Source organism: Chenopodium album, chromosome 2, assembly GCF_948465745.1.
Source record: "Chenopodium album chromosome 2, dcCheAlbu1.1, whole genome shotgun sequence".
Taxonomy (NCBI): Eukaryota; Viridiplantae; Streptophyta; class Magnoliopsida; order Caryophyllales; family Amaranthaceae; genus Chenopodium; species Chenopodium album.
Window position 1 is genome coordinate 82,284,683 of NC_137835.1, and position 23,621 is coordinate 82,308,303.

The following is a 23,621-nucleotide window of genomic DNA, read 5'->3' on the forward strand; positions in this document are numbered from 1 at the left end:
CTAGATACTTGTTTATTCTGTTGAGAATGTTTCTGTATATTGGATTCTTGATGTTTAAGGACAGCAGTTTTTGTTCAAACTTTGTAGTTCCAGGATTGGACAACCTCTGTTGAGAATATTCATGTTTAATTATTTATTACTGAATCTGATGACTTTTTTTTTATTCTTTTTTTTGGCTTTGAATAATTGATAATTTTGTGTACTTTATTCTATATTTTTAACTTTCAGGCATAGGATATGCCTACTTTTCTTCAGTGGAATTAGTTTGAAATGTACTTTTAAATCTTAGAGGGTTGTTCAAAATTCATGCATACTATTGGATGGAATGAGTATGTCCTGGGTGAGACTGTCTCACACTAATTTATTGTGAGACATTTAAGTCACGGAATAAAAGAATATTTTTCTAGTACATTGTTTAGAGACGGTCACATATTAGAGTTTACCAGGAGCCCCGTGAATGTAGGATATGAATAATTATTTGGAGTACAGATCTTACTGAATGCTCATTTGGAGTGTAATGGTAGATGATGTTGAGTGTGAAAATTAACAAATAATCCGTGTAAAGTTAATAAGATGACTAGATGCCATCATACATATTAAAATTTTAATCATCAAAATGCTTAGCCTTAAATTATCTTCATTTACTTTTTCTGTCAATAAAGACATGATGGTCTAATTTTCTGTCAAAAGTTGACAAACTGACAAAAGTGAGTAATTACCTCTGTGGCATAGTTTGCACATGCATCACCACACAACACGTTGGAATTGAGAATGACCCAACACCTACTTTTAAAGTTTACACAATCACATCTAGACCGTTCATTAACAAAACATTTTCTCATGTTGCATAATTGTTTAGAGCAACTTGCACGTTATTAGTTAGTTTAATAATTTAGATTGATACTTTCATAAAGGAGTTCCAACCACCATCCTCAAATTGACAAATACAACAACAAACTTCAGGTTTTGCTACTTATTCAAGACCTCTAGAAACTTTCAATCCCTAAAATATTTCTCAAATCTCTGATTGCAATGGACCGTGAGACATGGTCTGCATTGCCGCCGGAGCTGGTACTGTCTATCGCAGAGCGGCTCGAAACAAGAACAGACATTATGCAGATCCGGACAGTCTGTCAGACATGGAGGAGTTCTGTTCCTTTATCTATGCTCTCCTCTAGAAACTTTCTGTCTCCTCTCTTTCCGTACAGAGGTATGAGCCATTCTTCAGTTTTAGTGGCAAATTCTGTTTTTCTTCTGCAATCAGATGTGGGTTGTGAGCACCGATCGTTGTTGATCTCCGTGGAGGAGCTTAACCCTGGTAAGCTCTATGTCAGAGCACCCCTTTCTCGAGTTGTTACTAGAGTGCTGCCTATTGGTTCCCCGAATAGTTTTGGTTGGTCTGATTTTCAGGAATTAGGTAGATTTTATACTCTTAGAAGGGTGGATAGGCCTGAAGATATGTTCTCTGAGAAGAGATTAACTGAATATGATAATAAGGTGGTTTTGTTTGTGGATCCAAATTGTGAAACTTGTCCAACCATTGATGATTGTACTGTCATAGAGTTGTATGATCAGGTAGATTATTTATCTGTTACAAGGCTTAAAGATGGTGAAACACAGCAAGTGTATTTCAAGGGAAGGGAATTTGATGATTTGGTGAGTTTTAGTGGAAGGGTTTATGCAGTTGATTATGAAGGTAGAGTCTGTTCAATGGATTATCAATCGTTAAAGATGTCGAGTGTAAGTGAAGATCCATTGCCCGGTGGATCTAGAAGCAATTACAAGAAACGTTTTGCTGTATCATCTGGAGAACTCTATTTAATTTTAAGACGGTGTCAGATTGGTGATCATGATGCAGCCTTTAAGGCTTTTAAGTTGAATCAGGAGAAGCAGAAATGGGATAGCATTGAAGGTATAGGTGATGACAGGATACTGTTTGTGACCTTTGATGGGTGCTTCTTTGCCTTGGCTAAGGATCTTCCAGGATGGAAAGGAAATAGCATTGTATTCCGTAGAGGAAGTTTCCCTGAGTATTCTGGTATAAGAGATTTTGATTCTAAAATCTTTGAGACATGGAAGCTCCATCTTGATGTTGCTGTTTTTAATTTCGGAGATGGTGATTGTAGGCCTTTAGAAACTTGTCCAGGATATTCCTCTGTCTTCTGGTCACATCTGCCATGGTGTAAAGCAGATAATTGTTTGTGCAACAGAGGGTTGAGAATACCCTCAACTTATATGAAACAGCTCTGAAAAATATAGCTACTACATGCTTAAGCTTAATAGCTGTCTTTTCCTAGATCAGAAGAACAGAGTTCATGTAATATGCTGACTCTAAGAAGGCTTTTTCTGTGGTAAATTCTTATTCAGAGGTGATTCTGAAGAAGCAGAAGAGGAAGAAGGCGATTGAGAAGTAGATCAAACATTGTCTGCCATCAGCTACATACTTCATTATAAATAGTGTGACAGGACTGCCATTAGTTATATATTCCGGTATTGTCCCATGAGCAGGATGTTTCTGCTCATTTTTTAGGAGACATGGCAAATACTTTTTTTCTACTTACTGTAGTAATGCCGAAATTTTTATCTGCTTTAAGAAATCTGTATGTCAGCTTATAACTCTTAATGATGCATAATTACTTTAATACTGTGAATGTGTGAGAGATTTTGTTTGTGTTCTACCCTTTTTTTTTATATAGTTTGAAAACAAGCTTATTGGTAGATTATTGATGTTTAGGATAGTGATTTTGATTTAACTTCTCCAGTTGCAAAATTATGATCTCTGTCAGAAAGCAAGTCCTTTCTCTGATCAGATTTAGTTCACATCAGTGACATTACTAGTTTCATTTACCCTATTTAGAAAGAGGAAATTACTTATTTGGAATAGATAATCTGCTGGGTTTATTCTTCCTGTGATTTTGACTAGTTTAATTCTAAAATTCAACTTTAAAGAGTAGAATAAAGATCTGTGCAGGATTCTGTAATGTGATGGACCTGTATATAGTCATAAGCCGGATTAAAGTTGTGACAGATGAATAATTATCAGAGGATCTTGAAATTTTAATCAAAGTTTTGACAGAGGAGTTATTATTAGAGGATCTTGCATTGTTTTTGTGTCATCTATTCAAGTAAGGCTGTTGAAGACCTGTCATTCTGTCAGTTGCTCATCACTTTCCTTCATTTTACTTCACTTTGTTAATTCTCATTAACTGGCAGTTATTTTCATTTCCAATTATTAAAATTGAAATCCCTTTCTTATTCTTTACTCTGTTTCGGCTCTCAGCAATCTCCACCGAAGGCTGTAGATATCAGCCGCCCATTCTGCTGGAAAACTGCCGTCAAACTGCTCCATATTTTGACCCTCAGATGCCGGGAATTACAGGAAATTCTCTATCATCCAAACACTGATTTTGAGTGCTGGAAGTTGCAGAAAAAGTCGCAAATTCTTACATATCTTGTGCTCTATTATTATCTGTTCTCTGTGTTGGTATGCTGCCTGAGTTTTCACTTGTTAGGGACCGGTGCTCTGCCTATCAGCCCTTTTGATCTTTCATTACTGCCACTGCGCTGTGTAGCTGGTGCTGTTCCTTTGATTCTCTGCTATCTTTCCTCTTTGTAACAGAGAGACCTGAAGTCAAAGCTAAGACTTTGTTGAGGTACTGTTTATGTTTCGCCCAATGGGCAATGCTTCTCCTTACTCTTTTATTATCTTCCAAGACCCATATGAATATCAGATCTGCTAAATGTTTTTTTTGTATACTAATCAGTTTTTATCAAGTGTTTCAGACCTTTTGCAATAATTACTAATCTTGTTAAATCGGCTCAATGTATAATTTCAAAATGTTTTTAAATTTTTTTTTTATGGACTACTATCATATTAGTTAAAGTTTTGAATTGACATACAAGTATACAAGCTCGTTGAGACGCTTAAAAAAACAGAAGAGAATCTATGAGTTGTTTAGAAAACGAAGAGTATTACTTGGGGCCTTACATTTTTTTACATCATTCTACTTGGTCTTATTGTTTGAAGTTTTTCCCTAGGTAAATTGCATTCTATTCATATGATCATATTGTTTGAAGTTTCATTCTGCTTCCAGTTCTTAGTTAAGTATGACAAATTATTGCAATTGTCTAAAAACAATTTGGTCTTATCAGCAATTCTTTGGTTTTTTATTTTTTTTATTTTTTTTATTTTTTATTTTATTTTTTTTATTGCAACTTGTTACTAAAAAAAAAATATATACATATTGTACGTATTGTACTAGGGCTAAGTTTGGCATCTAGAATTTGGCTATTGCTGACCAATGCAATACCGAAACCCGATTCCCAATGCTATATATGCGGAATTAATGCATTATACAATTCATAAACCTTAATAAATTAATCAGAAAATTCATAAACCCTGAATCAATCCTACTACTTATAAACCCTGAATCAATCCTACTACTTATAAACCCTATTAATCAAACAATTCATAAACCCTTAACCAACCATCCAAATATAGATATAAGTGATATAATATTTTTCATCCCTTTTGATGGCTGGTTTTTTGCCACGACCTAGGATTTTACTGGATGGAAAGACAATTGCATTGTGTTTTTGGCTTCGAGGGTGGCGGTGGTAGTAGCCCTATACCTCTATTCAAGCTATTCTGATGTGGTATGCCTCGCTTCCCCCTCTCTGGACTGTTCGGTACGCGTTTGTTCACAAGGTGAGTTTAGCATTAACTTTATATATACGAAGTACTTATTAAGTACAAAACTTTGTTTCTTAAAATTAAATGAGTTTGTGAAGAATAGTAACTAACTTTTAGATCATTGTGCTTTATTTGAAGGGGGAAATGGGAATGTAAGATGATGATGATGTAGGAGAAGACGGAGAAGATGATGATTCTGGTTATGAACCCGACTATGGGCCGCTCTTGATTGATAAATCAATTGGTTAGTAACCCTTGTCAGATATATACATGTACATTTTTCTAAAAAATTACAATTTCTTATAGATTATTCTTCTCAACCTTGTGTAGTTGTGTAATGGAAAACGTACTTTGCAAAGATATTTGTTCAAAGGTATTAATTAAGTTCAATCAATCTGTCTAAACAAGTAAGGTTGTAGCTTAAGAGTGATGTAAAGATGTTCCTTCATTGGATCTCAAAGGAGAAATTCCTAATCAATCAATACCATGCCAAAAAAAGTATCACCACCATCAAATTAATACAAATCTTGATGAAAAAAATTTGTATGTCAAATTCCAAAATTGATGTTAGTGAATGAATCCTAGATATACTATGTGCACAAACTATATACGACATCTTTCATTTTATTACTAATTAATCATTTATTATTGAATTATGCTTCAATTATTTATCAATAGATGTATCGTTTTGATTATTACTGTATTTATATATTAATTTTGACAATCAATGTCCCATGATACATTAGTATAAGTTGTATACAAATGATATGTTGACACGGTAGACAATTATCTTTACATATTATTGATGCACGGTTAAAAGCAATGTATATGTTGTTTAAAATTTTGAAATGATGCATCTATTAAGAAACGGAGAAAGTATTACAAGGATATGTTTTCCCATTTTGCCTTTGGATAGGATTGACACGCGTCTCTTAGAGATTTGCGCAAACCTCATATAAAAGCTCCCTTAGGATCCCTAATTCACTCATCTCTTTCATAATAAACCCTAAAATTCTGCAGCATTGCGGCGATTATTGTCCTAATTCTGCAATGAATCCGATGATGAAAAAATCCTTCCCTGATCGCCATATCTCCTGGTCTGAATTACCAAAGGAGCTCATTTCTTTGATCGCAGGACGCTTCAACACCCGTGATGACATCCACAAACTCCGAAGTATCTGCAAAACATGGCAAGCATCAGCACCTCTGTCTCTGGTCACAATGAATAGCATCTTATCTCATTTTTTACCCATCCAGTTCCCTGCTGAACCTGAATTGCCGTCTACTCCCAGAGTTCTGATGGCAAGTTCAGTTTTCCTGCTGCGATCAGCCACCAATCCTGAACTACCGCCATACTTACTGTCAGTTGAAGAGTTTTCATCTGGTAAACTCACCGTCAGATTTCCTCTTTCTGATAAGGTTAATGATATTCTGCCTAGAGGTTTTCCAAAAGCATTAGATATATCTCAATTTATTGTATCGGAATTGGGTACATTCGTTACAACGAATTTAATTGATAGCGAATCATCATTTAAGCGAACCAAGAATGGGAGGCGTCCCACCAACAATAAGGCTATATTGTTTGTGGATCCTTATTATGAAACCCCCCTTTCGATCAATGATTGTTCTGTTGTTGAAATGTCAAATTCAATTTCTCTATTTGTAACAAGACTTGGGAACATGGAAACACACAAGGTTACATTCAAGGGGAGGAAGATCGAGGATATAGTTAGCTATAAGGGTAGGATCTATGCTATGGATCGTACTGGTAAGATCTGCTACATTGATTATCACTCTTTGAAAACGATAAGTGTTGCAGAAGACTCGGTGTGTGCCGGTGCAGGACCAGAGGGCAGGAAATATTTAGCTGCAGCAACTGATGGACTGTTTTTAGTCTATCGTTGGTGGAGGAAGAATCGGCCAGGTTTTAAGATCTTCAAGCTGAACGAAGATGAAGAGAGGTGGGATTATCATCAAGGTATAGGTGATGATAGGATCCTGTTTGTCAATTGGAGTGGATGTTTCTTTGCGTCGCCTAAGGATTTCCCTGGATGGAGAGGCAACAGCATTGTATTCCCTGGAGATAGCTTTCGCCCATATTCTGGTCAGTCCCCTGATCAGAAAATCTTCAAGACACAGAACTATGACCGTCGTCATGATGTTGCTGTTTATCACTTCGACAGTGGTGAATGTTTTCTTGCATCATCTAACCCGGTCTATTTCAACATCGTGAGGCCACTTCCAGCATGGCTCTGGGCCGTTGCAGGGTGAGATTTTTCTTAAACAACAAAGAAAATTATATTTATATGTAATTATATATGTATATATAAACTTGCAACTTTGTTTTCTTATAAAGATTAGACAAGTTAATTAAAAATGCTAACTTTGAGACTGCATGGTTTGTGAAATAGAAATGAAGCTGAGGGAGTTCCATACTTCATCAAGCAAGAAGTTGTTGATGAGAATGAGTTTGTTTAAGAAGGTAATCAATCTTACTCCATTCACTAGTTGTTGAGAAGTCATGAAATTGAACCAGTAATAATAATTAGCAGGGTATTACACCTTTTGCCAATTGATTTTAGCTAAACCTGACTAATTTTATTGTATTTTTTTTTTCCTGCTTATGATATATCAATCTCTCACATTTGAGGCATGGATTTTGTTTCAGGGTTCAATTATCAGAACTATTTTTCTCAATCCGACGAATCAGCTCAAGCCGGGAACTGAGGAAGCAGGATGACCTTGTTCGTTTTTTCAACTTAATCCGCGCAGTGGTAAAAGTTACCATCCTTTTACTAATAGCGATTATGCGGACTTGTTAAAGTGTTTTCTAGATTCTTGTAGACTTTGAAGCTGCTTCATAAGTTTAAGTTTACTGCTTAAAACTTAGCCTTTGGATGAGAAAATTTATGTGTTTGGTTTACAACTTATATGAATTGTTGGGGTTTTTTTTTTAATGATGGATGATTCAATTTGACATTTCTTTGGTAGCATTTTGATTTGGGCTGCATTAGATCATCAAGTATATCATTTTCACATTGGTATGTGATATATATTATCAGCCATAATTTGATCAAAGGCTCATGCAGCAAGTATATATATTTGCAGTATACAGATTGATTTGCTTGTGAAAATGTGCGCTACGATAATTCAGTTGTTGAGTGAGTCTCAACTAACAGTTAGACTTGGTTATTAGGGGTTAAGGTAGAAAAATAAAAAATTGTGTGACAAAACTAAATACATGTGAACTTTAAGCTATACATACATTCTTGTTATGCTTTATTATATTTTCTTCTAGCTACAGAATTATAGGGCTATCACTTTGATCTTGTATTGACCCTATTCAAAAAAGTGTGTTTACATACACATGAGAAGTACCTTGACTTACCTACAATCGTAGGTAAATCAAAGAAGATGTATGATTTTTGCTCAATAACCTTCGCTCAAACGCTCAAAAATTGTTTAGCTCAATATTGGTGGGTTATATGAAGGGAATACATTATAGGGGGTTAGCGCAAATATAATGGTGGAGGTGTATGCAAAGTACTCACTGTACATCTATACCTCAAGCCTTGACCCATAGAATAGGGAGGCTCACTCCAATAAAAGATAGAGCTATAACTAATTAAATAAGATTATATTCTTTGGATTTTATGTTCGGAGTATATGCTCTTTTGCCACGTCATATATGTAGAGCTGTCAAAAGTTGACCGACCCAAAATACCAACTCAAACCCGATTACTAACCAATCCATCTGAACTCGAAAAAATGGTGACCCAAACCCGACCTGACGCGACCTGAAACCAACCCTAGACCCGAGTTGACCCGAGTATGTGAGACTCGAACCTGAACATGAACTGACCTGGAGATGACCCGACCCGAATGTAACCCGTAAATTATTGACCTAAACTGAACCCGACTTGAATCGAAATTGACCAAAGCCCGTTTTAACCCGTGAAAACCCGAATTTAACCCGACTTGTTACTAACCTGACCTGAATTCAACCCGACCCGTTCCTAACCCGACCCGAATTTAACCCAACCTGTTACAAACCCGACCCGAAGTCAACCCGACTTGTTATTGATCTGACCCAAATTAAACCTGACTTGTTATTGAGTCGACTCGAATTTTACCAGACCTATTACTAACCCGACCCAAAAATTCAACCCGATCTGTTACTAACCCGACTCGAAATCAACACGACTTGTTATTGACTCGACCTAAATTCAACTCGAATTGTTCCTGACCCGATTTCAAATCACCTTAAATGAAATTTAGACCACCTTATTATTGTTGATTAAAGCATTTTGTATAGAGAGACCTAGTCGGTCTAGGCCAGCAAAAGAAAGGAGCAACATTCTCAAATTTAAGAGTTAAATATAGTATATATTTGTTGTATGGTTAAAGGAGATAATTATCTTCCTAAATTATAAACTATAGTTCCCTAATATATTGTCATATATATTATAGTCAAAGGAAATAATTAGCTTGATAAAAATGATAATTATCTATTTATAGTTAGTTGAACCCGAATATGTCATGACTTGGAAATGACCCAACCTGCTGCAAATTATTGACTTGAACATAACCCGACTTGACTCCGAGAATGACCCGACATGGTAATGACCCAACCTGATTATAACCCGCAAATTATTGACTTGAACCGAACCCGACTTGAACCCGATAATGACCCGACTTGAAAATGACCCGACCTGATTATAACCCGCAAATTATTGACTTGAATAGAATCCGACTCAAACCCGAGAATGACCCGACCAGATTCTAATTTGCAAATTATTGACTTGAATCGAACTTGACTTGAACCCGAGAATTACCCTAACCCGTTTTAACCCGTGAAAACCCGAATTAAACCCAACCTATTGTTCACCCGACCAAAACGTGACCCAAACCCGATAAGAAGTATGACCCGAAACCTTCATTTAGGTGGGTGAAACTATCCAATTTGTCTTTAAACTGCCAATTTACCGATTTACAACTTGCACCAATTTCATTAACACAAGCCTACCACGAACATTTATGACAACATATAATGATCATTTATGGTTCCAAACGACATTATATGACCTTGAGATGTATCCCCTAAAATCTCATTTCTTTTCGACACCGAGTCCCAAAACCTTCGGAATTTCTAAAAATAACATGGATATTAGCCTTCAATTTTGGAATTTTTTGACTTTTTTCGCACAGATTTAAAAATTTCCGAAATGTTTACATGGTCCCTAATACCCCTCGGGAGTCCAATTGGATGGTTGGAACCATCCAATTTATCTTTAAACGACCAATTTATCGGTTTACAACTTGCATTGATTTCATTGACTCAAGACTACCACAAACATTTGTGACAACAAATAATGATCATATATGGTCTCAAACGACATTAATATGACCCTGAGATGTATTCCCTAGAATTTCAAGACTTTTAGACTCCGAGCCCTGAAAACTCCAAATTTCTCAAAAAGCGTGGATATACACCTTTAATTTTTGAATTTTTTGACTTATTTTCGCCCGAAAATAAAATTGCTGAAATGTTTACCATGATCCATAATACCCTATCAGAATTCAATTGGGTAGCTGGAACCATCCAATTTTCCTTTAAACGACCAATTTACTGGTTTACAATTTGCACCGATTTCATTAATTCAAGCCTACCACGAACATTTAATTTATGACAACATATAATGATCATATATGGTTCCAAATGACATTATATGATCCTGAGATGTATCCCTTAAAATCTTAAGGCTTTTCGACAACAGGCCCCGAAACCACCAAAATTTCTCAAAAAGCGTGGATATACACCTTGAATTTTAATTTTTTTTTTAATTTTTTCGCCCGAAAATAAATATTGACGAAATATTTACCATGGTCCCTAATTCCCTCGGGGAGTCCCATTGGTCCAATTTTCCTTTAAACAACAAATTTACTGATTTAGAACTTGCACCGATTTCATTAATTCAAGCCTACCACGAACATGTATGACAACATATAATAATCATATATGGTTCCAAACGACATTATATGACACTTAAATGTATTCCTTGAATTTCAAGACTTTTCGACACCGAGTCCCGAAACCTCTAAAATTTCGCAAAATGCGGGGATATTAGTCTTCAATTTTGGAATTTTTGACTTTTTCGCTTGGAAATAAAAATTGCCAAAATGTTTACCATGGTCACTAATACCCTCCGGAAGTCCAATTAGCTGGGTGAAAACATCCAATTTGCCTTTAAACGGTCAATTTACCGGTTTACAACTTACGCAGATTTCATTAACTCAAGCCTACCACGAACATTTATGAGAACATATAATGATCATATATGGTTTAAAACAGTATTATATGACCCCGAGATGTATCCCCTAAAATCTCAAATCTTTAAGATACCGGGTCTCAAAACCAAAAAAAATTCTCAAAATGCGTGGATATTAGCCTTCAATTCTGGAATTTTTAACTTTTTTAAAATTAAAATTGCCAAAATGTTTACCATGGTCCCTAATACCCTCCATTAGTCCAATTGGGTGGGTAGAACCACCAATTTATTTCTAAACGACCAATTTATCGGTTTACAACTTGCACCGATTTCATTAACTCAAGCCTACTACGAACATTTATGACAACAAATAATGATCATAAATGGTTCCAAATGATATTATATGATCCCGAGATATATTCCCTAAAATCTCAAGTTTGTTCGACACCGGGTCCCGAAACCTCCAAAATTTCTCAAAAAACGTGGATATTAGCCTTCAATTTTGGAATTTTTTTTACTTTTTTTTTTCGCCCGTAAATAAAAATTGCCAAAATGTTTAATATGGTCCCTTATATCCTCCGGGAGTCCAATTGAATGGGTGGAACCATTCAATTTGCCTTTAAACGACCAATTTAACGGTTTACAAATTGCACCGATTTCATTAACTCAATCCTACCACGAACATTTATAACAACATATAACGATTATATATGGTTCCAAACGTCACTATATGAACCCAAGATGTATCCTCTAAAATTTCAAGGATTTTCGACACCGGGACTCGAAACCTCCAAAATTTCTCAAAGAGCATGGATATTAGCCTTAAATTTTGGAATTTTTTGACTTTTTTTTTTCTCTTGTAAATAAAAATTGCCGAAATGTTTACCATGGTCCTTAATACCCTGCGGGAGTCCAATTAGGTGGTTGAACCATCTAATTTGCCTTTAAATGGTGAATTTACCGGTCTACGACTTGCGCCGATTTCATTAACTGAAGCCTACCACGAAAATTTATGACAACATATAGTGATCATTTATGGTTTAAAACAGTATAATATGACCCCGAGATGTATCCCCTACAATCTCAAATCTTTTCGACATCGGGCCCCAAAACCTCAAAAATTTCTCAAAAAGCGTAGATATTAGCATTCAATTTTGGAAATTTTTCACTTTTTTTCGCCCGTAAATGAAAATTGCCGACATGATTACCATAGTTCGTTCCTAATACCCTTCGATACGGTAGTCCAATTAGGTGAATGAAACCATCCAATTTGCATTTAAACGACCAATTTACCCGTTTACAACTTGCACTGATTCCATCAACACAAGTCTACCACGAACATTTATGACAACATATTATGGTTTCAAACGTCATTATATAACCCCGAGATGTATCTAATAAAATCTCATTTCATTTCGACACCTGGCCTCGACACCTTCGAAATTTATCAAAAAGCGTGGATATTAGCATTCAATTTAGGAATTTTTGGACTTTTTTCACCCCAAGGAATAAAAATTGCCAAAAGGTTTACCATGGTCCCTAATATCCTCCGGGGGTCCAATAGGGTGAGTGGAACTATCTAATTTGCCTTTAAATGACCAATTTACCGTTTACAACTTACACAGATTTCATTAACTCGAGCCTATGACGAACATTTATGACAACAAATAATAATCACATATGGTTCCAGATGACATTATATGACCCCGAGATGTATCACCTAGAATTTCAAGACTTTTCGACACCGGGCCCCGAATCCTCCAAAATTTCTCAAAAAGCGTGGATTTAGCCTTCAATTTTAAAACTTTTGACTTTTTTTTTCGCCCGAAAATAAAAGTTTCTGAAATGTTTACCATGGTCCCTAATAGCGGCCAAGAGTCCCATTGGGTGGGTGGAATCATCCAATTTGCCTTTAAACGACCACTTTACCGGTTTACAACTTGCACCAATTTCATTAATTCAAGTCTACCACGAACATTAATGACAACAAATAGTGATTGGTTCCAAACAAAATCATATGACCCCGATATGTATCCCCTAAAATTTCAAGATTTTTCGACACCGGGCCCCTGAAACTTCTAAAATTTCTCAAAAAGCGTGGATATTAGTCTTCAACTTTGGATTTTTTTTTACTTTTTTCGTCGGGAAAAAAAATTGCTGAAATGTTTACCATAAGCTACTTTGGATTGATTACCATTCACTTAAACCGTCAAAAATTGTAAAATCACTAAAAAGTGAAAGAATGGGTGACAACAAATTTCTGTTCGTATCATGTAATGAACTCTATGTAGTTTCTATGTGGTCGACTATGGTGATGCCGTCGGAGGTAAAGGAAGAGTCGATCGAGTTTACGTTGTATAAGCTGAACGAGAAGGAAAACAATTGGAATAAAATGAAAGGTATAGGTGATGATAAGATATTGTTTCTCACATTTGATGACTCCTTTGTTGCATCCACCAACGATTTTCCTGGTTGTAAAGGAAATTGCACAATATTTTTTAGGATAACATCGCGAAATAAATATATTAATATGTACCATCGTTGTTGTTATGAAATTTATGTTTATCACTTTGATGGTGGTGATAGTGGTCCTATTTCATCTTATCCTGGCTACTCCGATCTCGTAATATGGCCGCCCCCTTCGTGGCTCTGGAACGATTATGCTGCTTCGTCCAAAGGGTGATATTAACCTTCAATCAAAGGATCTTATTTGTAGTCTTAAATTAAGACTTAAGACTAATTGCTAGTATTTTTTTTTTCATCTTTTATTTATTACGATTTTTTTTTATTCTAAATAGATTAGATGAGTTGGTTTTTATTAAATGTTATGTTTGGAATAGCTCATACTCATTTATTGGACTGAGTTATATATATTATTACTCGAGATTACTCCAATTAACATGGTACAATTTATGCTTAAGTGGTAATTTGATCGTAATTTAGGGTTCGTTTGGCATTGCTGTGGTTTTCTGTTTTTTGGTTTTTTATTTTCAAAAAGTATGAGAGAAAGAGAGGCAAGGGAAAGGGATGAGACAAAGTTAATTTGTTTGAAAAAATACATATCTCTTTAGTCTTTCCATATGTTTACCTGCTATGTATTAATATGACTATTAAAGCTAAACATTTTTATTAGGTGAGAAACTTAAACATATAATATACTCCCGTACATAATAATAGCAATTAATTTTGATAAATTAAAAATGTATGGTGCCGTCAACGCGGTGAATTTATAGTACATGGCTATAGTAAAAATATTGCTATTAATTTGGAATTATTGAATTAATAATGGTGTTCGGTACTTAAATGAGGTTATGTTCATTGGAGCTTTTTTTTTTTTTTTTTTTTTTTACTTCGTATATGTTGTTTTGACTTTCACATTTTGTTATACTCCGTAATATATTTAGCAAATACAGTATATTTTATAGTTATCATATTCTTTGTACTAGATATCTTATTTATCCCTATATTTAAGGGAATCAGTTAGCATTATTTCCGCTAGTTATTGATAAATTAACTAATTTTTTCCATGGATGTGATGAATTTGAGGATTTGACTTTCAAAGTTTTCTCTTTAACAATTTAGTTATTTGGATCACTATGATTTTTTATTTATTTATTATTTTTTTTAACTATCACATTAATGGTATCATCTTATATTTTTTTAAATAATCTAAAATCATTGATCTTATTCGTTCATTATACCATTGAATTTATCATATTGATCCTACCTAGAATATATTAATAGATTATCTCTTTTTCTATAAACAAATAAAACCTTTAATATCAAAAAATTTCAAATCTCAGGGCTTGTTTGACATCATTTTTGATTTTGAAACGAGAAAAAGGTGTTTCCACTTTTCTATTGTTAGTTTTCAAAATTATCATATTTTTAATAAGTTTAAATAATTTTTGATTCATTATGGGACATATATCACATACTTTTAAAAACAAAAAACCAAAAAACAGAAAACGCACAACAATGTCAAACGAACCCTCAAATTTTAGTAGCGTTTCTTATTCTTTCATTCTTTTAATTAGCTATAAATAATGGTATTATATGTGGCAATATGCTACCACCTAAAATCTTTTCAATTCATAAACCCTAATCATCAATCATGAACTCCACAAACCCTAAACCTCCTTTAAACCATCCAATGAAAAGCAGCAACCATAGTCAGCAAAAAACTTGGTCAGAATTACCACCAGATCTCTTATTACTCATTGTTAAACGTCTTGCAACACAACCTGATGTCTTCAGCTTCCGGCGAGTTTGTAAGTTATGGAGAGCATCAGCCCCTCTCTCAGTTTTCGCCTCGAAAAACATGTTATCTCCTCTTTTCCCACATCATTTTACAATCAAACCCGATACGAAGAATGCTCCTAAACATTATATCGTGTGTATGAATTGTGTTATTCTTTTGCGGTCAAATGACAATCCCGAACTCCGGCCTTTTATAATTACTATTGATGAGTATACCTCCGGTAAGCTATATGTTAGACGTCCCTTTTGTGCTCATCCCTTTACTTATTATTCCGATTTTGAAGATACCAATATTGTTACTAGAGATTTTCCACGATGTTTGGATTTATCTCGATATCGTGTGTTGGAATTGGCTAGATTCCCTACCTTAAGTTATGTTATGGATGATAATACATCTTATGTTTATTTACTCTCACAAAACTACTATGCGAGGCCTAATAAGGTTGTATTGTTTGCGGATCCAAATTGTGAAAATCGCGCTACTATTAATGATTATACACTTGTGGAACTAGTGTCTCAATCGCGATGTCTAATTCTAAATAGGCTTAGAAACGGGGAAAGACATAGGTTTACTCACGAGTGCAAGAAAAAGGGAAGAAGGCTTATAGACTTGGTGAATTTTAAGGGGAAAGTGTATGTCATCGATAACTACCATAGGGTACTTTCAATTGATTATCATTCGTTGGAAATGTCGAAAATTGTAAAATCACTTAAGAGTGAAAGAATGTGTGACAGGAAATTTTTGTTCGTATCATGTGATGAACTCTACGCAGTTTCTATGTGGTCGAAGGAAAAGGAAGGGTCGGTCGACTTTTCGGTGTTTAAGCTGAATGAGAAGGAAAAGAAGTGGGAAAAGCTTAAAGGTATAGGTGATGATAAGATATTGTTTCTCACGTATGATGGTTCCTTCGTTGCCTCAACCAACGATTTTCCTGGATGTAAAGGAAATTGTATAATATTTTTCAGGATAATAAGGAAAACTAGATATATTCAAATGTCGTATAATCAAGATGATTATGAAATTTATGTTTTTCACTTCGACGGTGGTGGTAGTGGTCCTATTGCATCTTATCCTGGCTATTCCGACGTCGTCGTATGGCCACCACCGTCGTGGCTCTACGGGAACGATTCTGGTTAGTTCGTCCTTAAGGGTGGTATTTATCCGTATTATACTCTCAACCTCTAAAGGCTCTAATGAAAGGGTCTTATATGTACTCTTAAATTAAGAGTTAAGATGGTGGTATTCTTTATGCTTTAAGTTTTACGGAGTAATTTTTATTTTTTTAAAAAATATATATTATCACTTTGTGTTGTGCTTGTGCACCCCAACAAAATAAGAAGTGCCTGAAAAAAAAAAAAGAAGACAAAATAAGAAGTTAAGGAAATATTTTATGCGTTCATATTCTTGGCATGTTGTTTGTATCATGGGTCTGGAATCATAAACCACATTGTTCAACTCTTAACTATGTACTCCGTAACATCTAGGTTACATGGACACTCATGGGACTGTATCCTGCAATTATATGAATTGTTCAACTTTATTTAATTGAGAGAACGTAACGGTGTATTAATTAATTAAAAGACAAAGTGTCCGAGAGTACATAAGGTGAAATCTCCGGAGGGCAATGATTCACCCATACTTATTCTACACCGCTAGGCAAGAGCTTGGCTAAATGATGAGCAACAAAATTGTCATCTCTTCTAACATGACTCCAAGCAATCGAATTAAAGCTAAAACTTAAAGAAAGAACATCTTCTAACACATTATCTAAATCAGAGAGAAAAACATCAGCTTTTGATAGGCGATTCACAAGCACCTGGCAATTGGTCTCCATTATGACATCATTGAACCCATAAGCTTTCGCAAGCGCCTGACTGCCATACACACGGCCTTTGCTTCAGCTATCTCCGGCGGCCACCAAGCACGAACCCTTCTGGTTGCTGCAATAAGGACCTTCCCCTCACAATCTCTTGCGACCACGCCCATACCCACCCATCCCCCAGTAGCAAGGGATGCATCCGCATTGACCTTGATTGCTCCAGCAGGGGGTGGCTTCCAGTGCATGCTGCTTCTCTTAGCTTTGGGCATATTGGATGCTTCCAAGTCAAAGTCATATTAGGGTTCAACTAACTATAAATAGATAATTATCATTTTTATCAAGCTAATTATTTTCTTCAACTATAATATATATGGCAATATATTAGGATACTTTAGTTTATAATTTAGGAAGTGTTTCGGGGGTTTTTGTCCCTCGGGAGAGTTACAACACTGAAACTGGATTCAACTGAGGATGCCTGTACCTGCAAAGCAAACGGACCGCCGGATGGTCGGTGGTCCGCCTCCGAAGATTAAGTCAGTAAATATTCGGAGATAAAACGTGCGGAAGTAAAGTTATCTGCTTGGATTCCAAGCTCAGGTAAAGTGTTGTGTGTTCCTTGAAAACGACAGCTCTGTGGTAAGTGACGTATTGTGTGTCAAAAATTCTCTCTCTTTTTTCGTCTCCCGTCATAAATGACGTAATGTCCCTATTTATAGGGAAAAGTGTGCCCTCCTAGGATCTCGTGACCTAGGAGTTAGGTCACGCCGTTTTGCAGCGCCTCGGGATTTTGGCCTTAGAAAGCCGCCATCCCAGGGCCAATACCTGAGTGACACGTGTCACTGTACCCAAAAGGGTTCTGAAGCACCTTTTGGGTGACACGTGTCGCCGACTGAATGGTCCCTGCTGGACCTTCAGTCCACGTAGGACGGAGAAGAGTCCTCCCTCCACGTGTCATCATTCCGTAGGTCCAAATGGCACCTATATGGAGGACACGTGGCACTTTCTGATTGGGCCACTTGGCCGGGTATAAAATACCCAAATCATTTGCCCCTCACAGGGGACACGTGCATTGCACGCGACTCCTGTGACAGGTGTCAGTATCTGAGTGGTCAGATTCAAAAATTACTGGAGGGAAAAATTAGGGTTTTTACCCCCCTATAAATAGTAAGGTTTGACCCCCCTCTTGGATTCACACCTTGGCGAATCTCTGGAGAATCTTGGACTTTTTTTACTTAAAGAATCTCAAAATTCCCTAAGCGTTTTTCAAGCATCCGACACTCGGCTACCAGTTCGACTGTTCTTTAGTCAACCAGGCGTCTTTCTCCCTTCTTCTAAAGGTAACGCCTGTATTTTCTTTTTACTCTTCATTTTTTCTTTGTTTTCGAAAAAATGGTTCCCCAATTGCATGCGGCACGGCGTAGGATAGTGATCAGCCGGTCACCGGGGACGGCTGAATCTAGAACTAGCAGTGCCGAATGCTTGGCCAAAGATCCTGCTTTGCGAACTTCTCCGAATCCGACCGTTTCCGTGTCTGTGCAGGACACTATGGCCAGGACCAAAAGAACAGCAAGGCAGTGTAGCTCCGATGGAGTTTTCTACCATTCGGACGGGTCGACTGTTTATTCAGACGGCTCAATAAGAGTGCCTCAAAGTGAGCTGTCGGAACACCCTGACAGCCCTTCCTACCTTCCTCCAACCCCCACTTATTACCATTCGCCCACATCTAGTGGAACTCCCAGTGATGGAATCCTGAGGGAGGCGGATGAAGAATATCAACCCGGGCCTTCTAGACAGGCGCCGGAAGAGAGTCTAGGGGAGGACCCCGCTGGCACCAGTCGGCGGTCCCCTAGCTCTGATGAGAGCTCTGATGACGAGTCGGTCTCGTCATCTTCTTCAGAGAATGCCTCCGTAGCTTCAGAGGAGGCTAGATCAAACATAGATTCTGCCAGAGAGTCCCTGGCAGTGGATAGAGGGGAAAGCTGGGCCGAGCCGAGTGCTTCCAGGCGCTTGGAGAGAGCCCCCTACTATCAGCATGTTCCGCCAGGCAGGCGGAGCGCCATGGCATCCGGCCTTGCCAATTTTAGGCGCAAGGTCGTCCTAGGCTATGGCTACACTTTGTCGGTCCCTAACGAGGGCGACACCATAACCTGGCCGAGCCTGGCCAGCTATCAAGACAAAGCATTCGGCTGCTATGAAGCGGCCTTCCAGGCTGGTCTCCGCTTCCCTCTCCATCCGGCCGTGGAGAGGATCTTGGACGGATACCAACTGGGTATCTGGCAACTTGTACCCAACTCCTGGATCAATATTCTGGGGTACGTTGCCGCCTGTGAGATGCTGCAGGTGGAGGCGAGCTTTGAAGCGTTCGCCCATATGCACTATCTGAGCAGGGCGCCTGCTAGGGGCGGTGAAGGCTGGTACACCTTGACCACTTGCAAGGGGTACATGATGGCTGTTGGCAAAGAGAACAAGTGGAAAGACTGGAGGACTAAGTTTTATATAGTCAAGTCTGCCGACAGCCGCCTGAACCAAAAGTATAACAGGTGGAATAAGGATCCACCTCTCCTAGCAGGAAGGAGCGCATTGCCTCCTATTCCCAGGCGGGCAAAGGAGGAGATCATGGACGCGGGGTTGTTTACCGTGTCCGTGTGGACGAATGATGAGGGGGACAAGGAGGTCACCCCTCAATGCTATCTCCCTTTGTACAAGTGGTTTGAAGAAGGGACATTCTTAGCCGCCTGTGGGCTAAGTTCTGAGATGCCGAGAGGTAGTCGGCCGTCTGTTTTATATGTAATTTACTTCTGCTTTTCAGTACTTGTTTAAGGAAGCTAATCACTTGTTCATTTTTGCAGACAAAGCAATGGAAAAGCTCTCGGCCACAAGGAAGCCAGCTGTATCTGCTGCTCGATACAGGTCGAATGTCTTAAACAGGGCAGAAGTAACCACTCACACCAAAGTGGATGAACAGAAAACTGGCGGCACCTCCAAGGTAGAAAATTGTTCTTTCATTTCTGACCAATATTAAATTTGCCCGAATGATTTCTAACTTGCGTTTATCTTGTGTTGATGTAGGGTGCGCCTTCCAAATCTCCTTCAAAACCATCCGACCCTAAAATCCAAAAGACTAGGGCGGGTGATGTGAGCGCATCCGGCAAGGGCGGCCGGAAGCACGTTGCTCATAAGCCCAAGAAGGGCCTAGACGCCTCTCCTCTCGAAGCTGAAAAGGAGATCAGCAAACCGGATGCCCAGAGGGCATCGAAGGGTGGCTTTAAGCAACCCACCACTGTTGTCGGCTCAGCAGGAGAGAAGAGAAGCCTGGGGAGAGAGGAGGAACAGAAGGACGACGGTAAAATTCATTCGCCCCTCTTGTTCTTCCATTTAAATGTACTTTAGTTATTCTCTAACTTTCTCTCCTTCTCAGTTCCGGTGCAGAGGCCGACTGTAGTCCAGATGGCCAAGTCCATGCTGAGGGCGGTCGATCCTGACGACAAGGCGTCTGTCAGAGGAGTCGGCACCCTTGACTTGGATGGCATCTTGGGGAACCTCTGCGAGGTATGAGTTAGCTCAAGCAACTCTCTTTTTTTTTTTTTTTTTTTTAAGCATTATTTCTTTTTCCGCCTGGTTTTAACCATTCGGCTCTTTTGCAGGCCATGCTGCGCGTCCAAGGGCTCAGGCAACCCCTCAAGGAGAAATCCAAAGAGGTAACAGTCGCTAAAGCTCAGGCCGAGTCCGCCTTGGATCGAGCTCAATTTGATATTGCTCAGAATGAGTATCTGACGCTTGATATGATGTATTCGCAGGCGGAAGCCAATATGCAGGTGAAGAAGGACCTGGACTCGGCCCGCCTGCGCATCACTTCCCTTAAGAAAGAGATTACAACTCTTAAGGAGAAGCTCGAGCCTCTTCAAGATGCCAAAGAAGAGGCCGAGAGAGCCAAGCAGAAGGTGGGCCGCCTGGAGCAGCGCCTCAGCAACCAGGAGCATCAGCTGAAGTCCAAGTTTGAGTCCGTGGCTGATCAAGAGAGAGAGGCTCTTGTTAAGCAAATGATGAGCGATTATGAAGCCATCATGCGGGACACTTGGGCGGCTGTACAGCCGGACTCGGACTATCAGATTTGGAAATCCAAATTTGACGAAGCCAGCAAAGCATTCGACGCTCGCCTTATTGAAGAGGCTGAGAATGCTGAGGCCGAGGAAAGTTCTGGGTCCGACTCTTCTGGGGAGTCGTCCTCTGGTGGCGAGGAGGAGGATCAGGCGGAGGAGCCAGAGAAAAAGGAGGAAGAGCAGCCGAAGGACGACAAGTCGGCTGCCACTGAAGAGGTTCTCCCCTGATCACTTAAGCTTTTATGCTTTTCTGCGGCCGAATGGCCATGTACTTTTCTTTTCCGGCCTGTGTGCCGAGTATTTGTATCTTTACCGACCGAGGGGTCGGGTAATTTGACAATCTTAACCAATCGTCTGGTGACGATTGGTCTTTAATTTAAATCCTTCGGCTATTTGGCTGAAGTTATCCATATTGTTGTTGTCCTTTGCATTTTGAATTTTTCATTGCATGTTTTTGGCTAAGTATTATAACCTGTATACCATGCGAATGTTCTTGCCCCTGGACGGATGTCGGGTGTTTTCGGTTTATTGGATTGATTGACTTAGAAATTTTTGATACTTAGAACAGCCGCCTCCCGTGGTGAGTCAGGGAGTGTGCCGTCTATGCATGGTTTCTAAGTCAATCAATCACTATGGTGATTGCCCCAAACCACGCGGCAGACGTCCATCCAGAATTGGCAAACATAAGTGTTCATTCGGCCATTGGCTCGAACTAACTCAAATTTTCAACTTAGCTAATTTGCTAAGGGTAAACCTCCGCTTGTTCTGCCCCATAAGCAAAAACAAGCGCCTCCGGCCATAGGCCTCTTTTAGATAAAATGCTAAGTTTGTAACTTAACCAATTTTCTTTAAAAATAATTGTCCGCCTGTCTTGCCCCATAGGCAAGGATCAGACGTCATCCGGCCAATAGCCTCAATAATTGCTAAGTAGTTAACTTAACTTGTATAAAATATTCCGCCTGTTTTGCCCCTGAGCAATAACAGGCGCATCCGGCTTTATGCCTCAATTAGCCTCTACTCATGAAACAGTGACGACTGCGTTAAATAGAAAATTCAGGTCTTTTAGATTTCACTTTTGATTAAAACAAACGACTGCGAATGCTGCCTTAGCATTCGGTAGGGCCGCTTGATATATTCGTAGAGCAATGTGCCACCCAAATGGGAGATGCTTCTCCTCGACGAATTCGCCCAAATGGACGTCGCCGGTTATCTGACTCATGTTGGAGCAGACGGTCATGCTCATGTTGGAGCAGACTGTGACCATTCGGTCTCTTTTTGTTTATTAACATCCGGCCATAAGCCTCATCATGATTTTATCTGGCCTTAGGCCTCTTAAATGATCAAGTAAATATTCATCAAGTGTTGGTGTAAACTTGATGAATTTCGTAGGGACGACTGTTCTAAAACAATCGGCTCCTTCAGAGGGATTGGGGCGTCTGCTGTTGGGACAGACGCTTTCCAGACATATTGGCCGTCTGTATTTGGTACAGGCGGCACTTAAAAAACTTAAATAAAAAGATAAATTGGGAAATGAAGGCATATTCTCATTAACTATACGTGAGATTTACAAAATTGAGGTCTTTACATTCGTACTTAGAAGTAGTACTTTTTCAAGTTGTCTACATTCCAAGTTCTGGGCAGCTGCCTGCCGTCTGGTTCTTCCAGGCGGTAGGTGCCGTCTCTTATCTCCTCATAAATTCGGTAGGGGCCTTCCCAATTTGGGGTTAGCTTTCCCTGTTCATTCGCCCTACCGACTGCCTCCATTTTCCGTAGCACAAAGTCCCCCACTTTGAGAGGACGCTTGTGTACTCTTTTGTTATAAGCCCGAGTCATTCTCAGACGGTATATCTCATGACGCAAGGCAGCATTGCCCCTGCGTTCTGGAAGTGAGTCCAATGCTAGGCGCATTGCCTCCCAATTTGCCTCTTCATCATACAACATGATTCGAAGGGTAGGCTCATAGTGCTCAATGGGCAGAACAGCTTCTGCACCATACACCATTAGGAATGGGGTTTCTCCCGTTGCCCCTTTAGCAGTCGTTCTAATGGACCAAAGGACGTGTGGTAATTCATCCGCCCAAAGGCCACCAGCCCGCTCAATCTTCTTTTTAATTCCGTCTGAGATTAACTTGTTGAAGGCTTCGACCTGGCCGTTTGCTTGTGGCCGGCCGACTGATGCGAAGAAGCTTGAGACCCCCTGGTCTCCCAGCCAAGTCTTGAGTTGAGGCGTCTCAAATTGAGGACCATTATCAAAAACCATAGACATGGGCACCCCGAAACGAGTGATTATGTTCTTCCAGATAAAAGAAATGACGTCTTTAGTCTTGATGTTTTTGACTGCCTCAGCCTCTACCCACTTAGTAAAGTAATCCACAGCCACCAATATATAGCGCTTGCCACCTGGTGCAGTTGTATATGGCCCCAGAATGTCCATGCCCCATTTGGCAAAGGGTATTGGGTTGTGGATGGCCGTCAGGTCT

At 38.8% G+C, this 23,621-nt stretch overlaps 4 protein-coding genes across 4 annotated transcripts; 3 read left to right on the forward strand and 1 right to left on the reverse strand.

Annotated features, from left to right (window-relative positions):
- Positions 1-1,032: 1,032 nt before the first annotated feature.
- On the forward strand, positions 1,033-2,250 carry LOC145577739 (F-box protein SKIP23-like). Its single transcript, XM_081635199.1, has one exon. It carries the CDS (start codon positions 1,033-1,035, stop codon positions 2,248-2,250), a length of 1,218 nt encoding a protein of 405 aa, XP_081491325.1.
- Positions 2,251-2,760: 510 nt separating this feature from the next.
- Positions 2,761-7,853, forward strand: LOC145590185 (F-box protein SKIP23-like). The gene is made up of 5 exons (XM_081646941.1): positions 2,761-4,708; positions 4,832-4,937; positions 5,829-6,960; positions 7,105-7,175; positions 7,362-7,853. The coding sequence occupies exons 3-4, from the start codon at positions 5,915-5,917 to the stop codon at positions 7,169-7,171; spliced, it is 1,113 nt and encodes a 370-aa protein (XP_081503067.1). The 5' UTR covers positions 2,761-4,708; positions 4,832-4,937; positions 5,829-5,914; the 3' UTR covers positions 7,172-7,175; positions 7,362-7,853.
- Positions 7,854-15,076: 7,223 nt separating this feature from the next.
- On the forward strand, positions 15,077-16,360 carry LOC145577747 (F-box protein At2g17036-like). The gene has a single exon (XM_081635205.1). It carries the CDS (start codon positions 15,077-15,079, stop codon positions 16,358-16,360), a length of 1,284 nt encoding a protein of 427 aa, XP_081491331.1.
- A 502-nt stretch (positions 16,361-16,862) lies between these two features.
- LOC145577757 (uncharacterized) lies at positions 16,863-17,311 on the reverse strand. The gene is made up of 2 exons (XM_081635211.1): positions 17,153-17,311; positions 16,863-17,039 (listed from the first exon to the last, which is right to left on the reverse strand). The coding sequence occupies exons 1-2, from the start codon at positions 17,309-17,311 to the stop codon at positions 16,863-16,865; spliced, it is 336 nt and encodes a 111-aa protein (XP_081491337.1).
- Between the last annotated feature and the right edge of the window lie 6,310 nt (positions 17,312-23,621).

What these genes read in the sequence shown, in the direction of transcription:
- LOC145577757 (XM_081635211.1), bottom strand. Translation starts at nt 17,311, where the DNA reads ATGCCCAAAGCTAAGAGAAGCAGCATGCACTGGAAGCCACCCCCTGCT. An exon ending in TTATTGCAGCAACCAGAAGG is followed by an intron (nt 17,040 to 17,152) that starts GTTCGTGCTTGG and finishes ACCAATTGCCAG; the next exon opens with GTGCTTGTGAATCGCCTATC.
- LOC145590185 (XM_081646941.1), top strand. Translation starts at nt 5,915, where the DNA reads ATGAATAGCATCTTATCTCATTTTTTACCCATCCAGTTCCCTGCTGAA. An exon ending in TGGCTCTGGGCCGTTGCAGG is followed by an intron (nt 6,961 to 7,104) that starts GTGAGATTTTTC and finishes TTTGTGAAATAG; the next exon opens with AAATGAAGCTGAGGGAGTTC.
- LOC145577747 (XM_081635205.1), top strand. Translation starts at nt 15,077, where the DNA reads ATGAACTCCACAAACCCTAAACCTCCTTTAAACCATCCAATGAAAAGC.
- LOC145577739 (XM_081635199.1), top strand. Translation starts at nt 1,033, where the DNA reads ATGGACCGTGAGACATGGTCTGCATTGCCGCCGGAGCTGGTACTGTCT.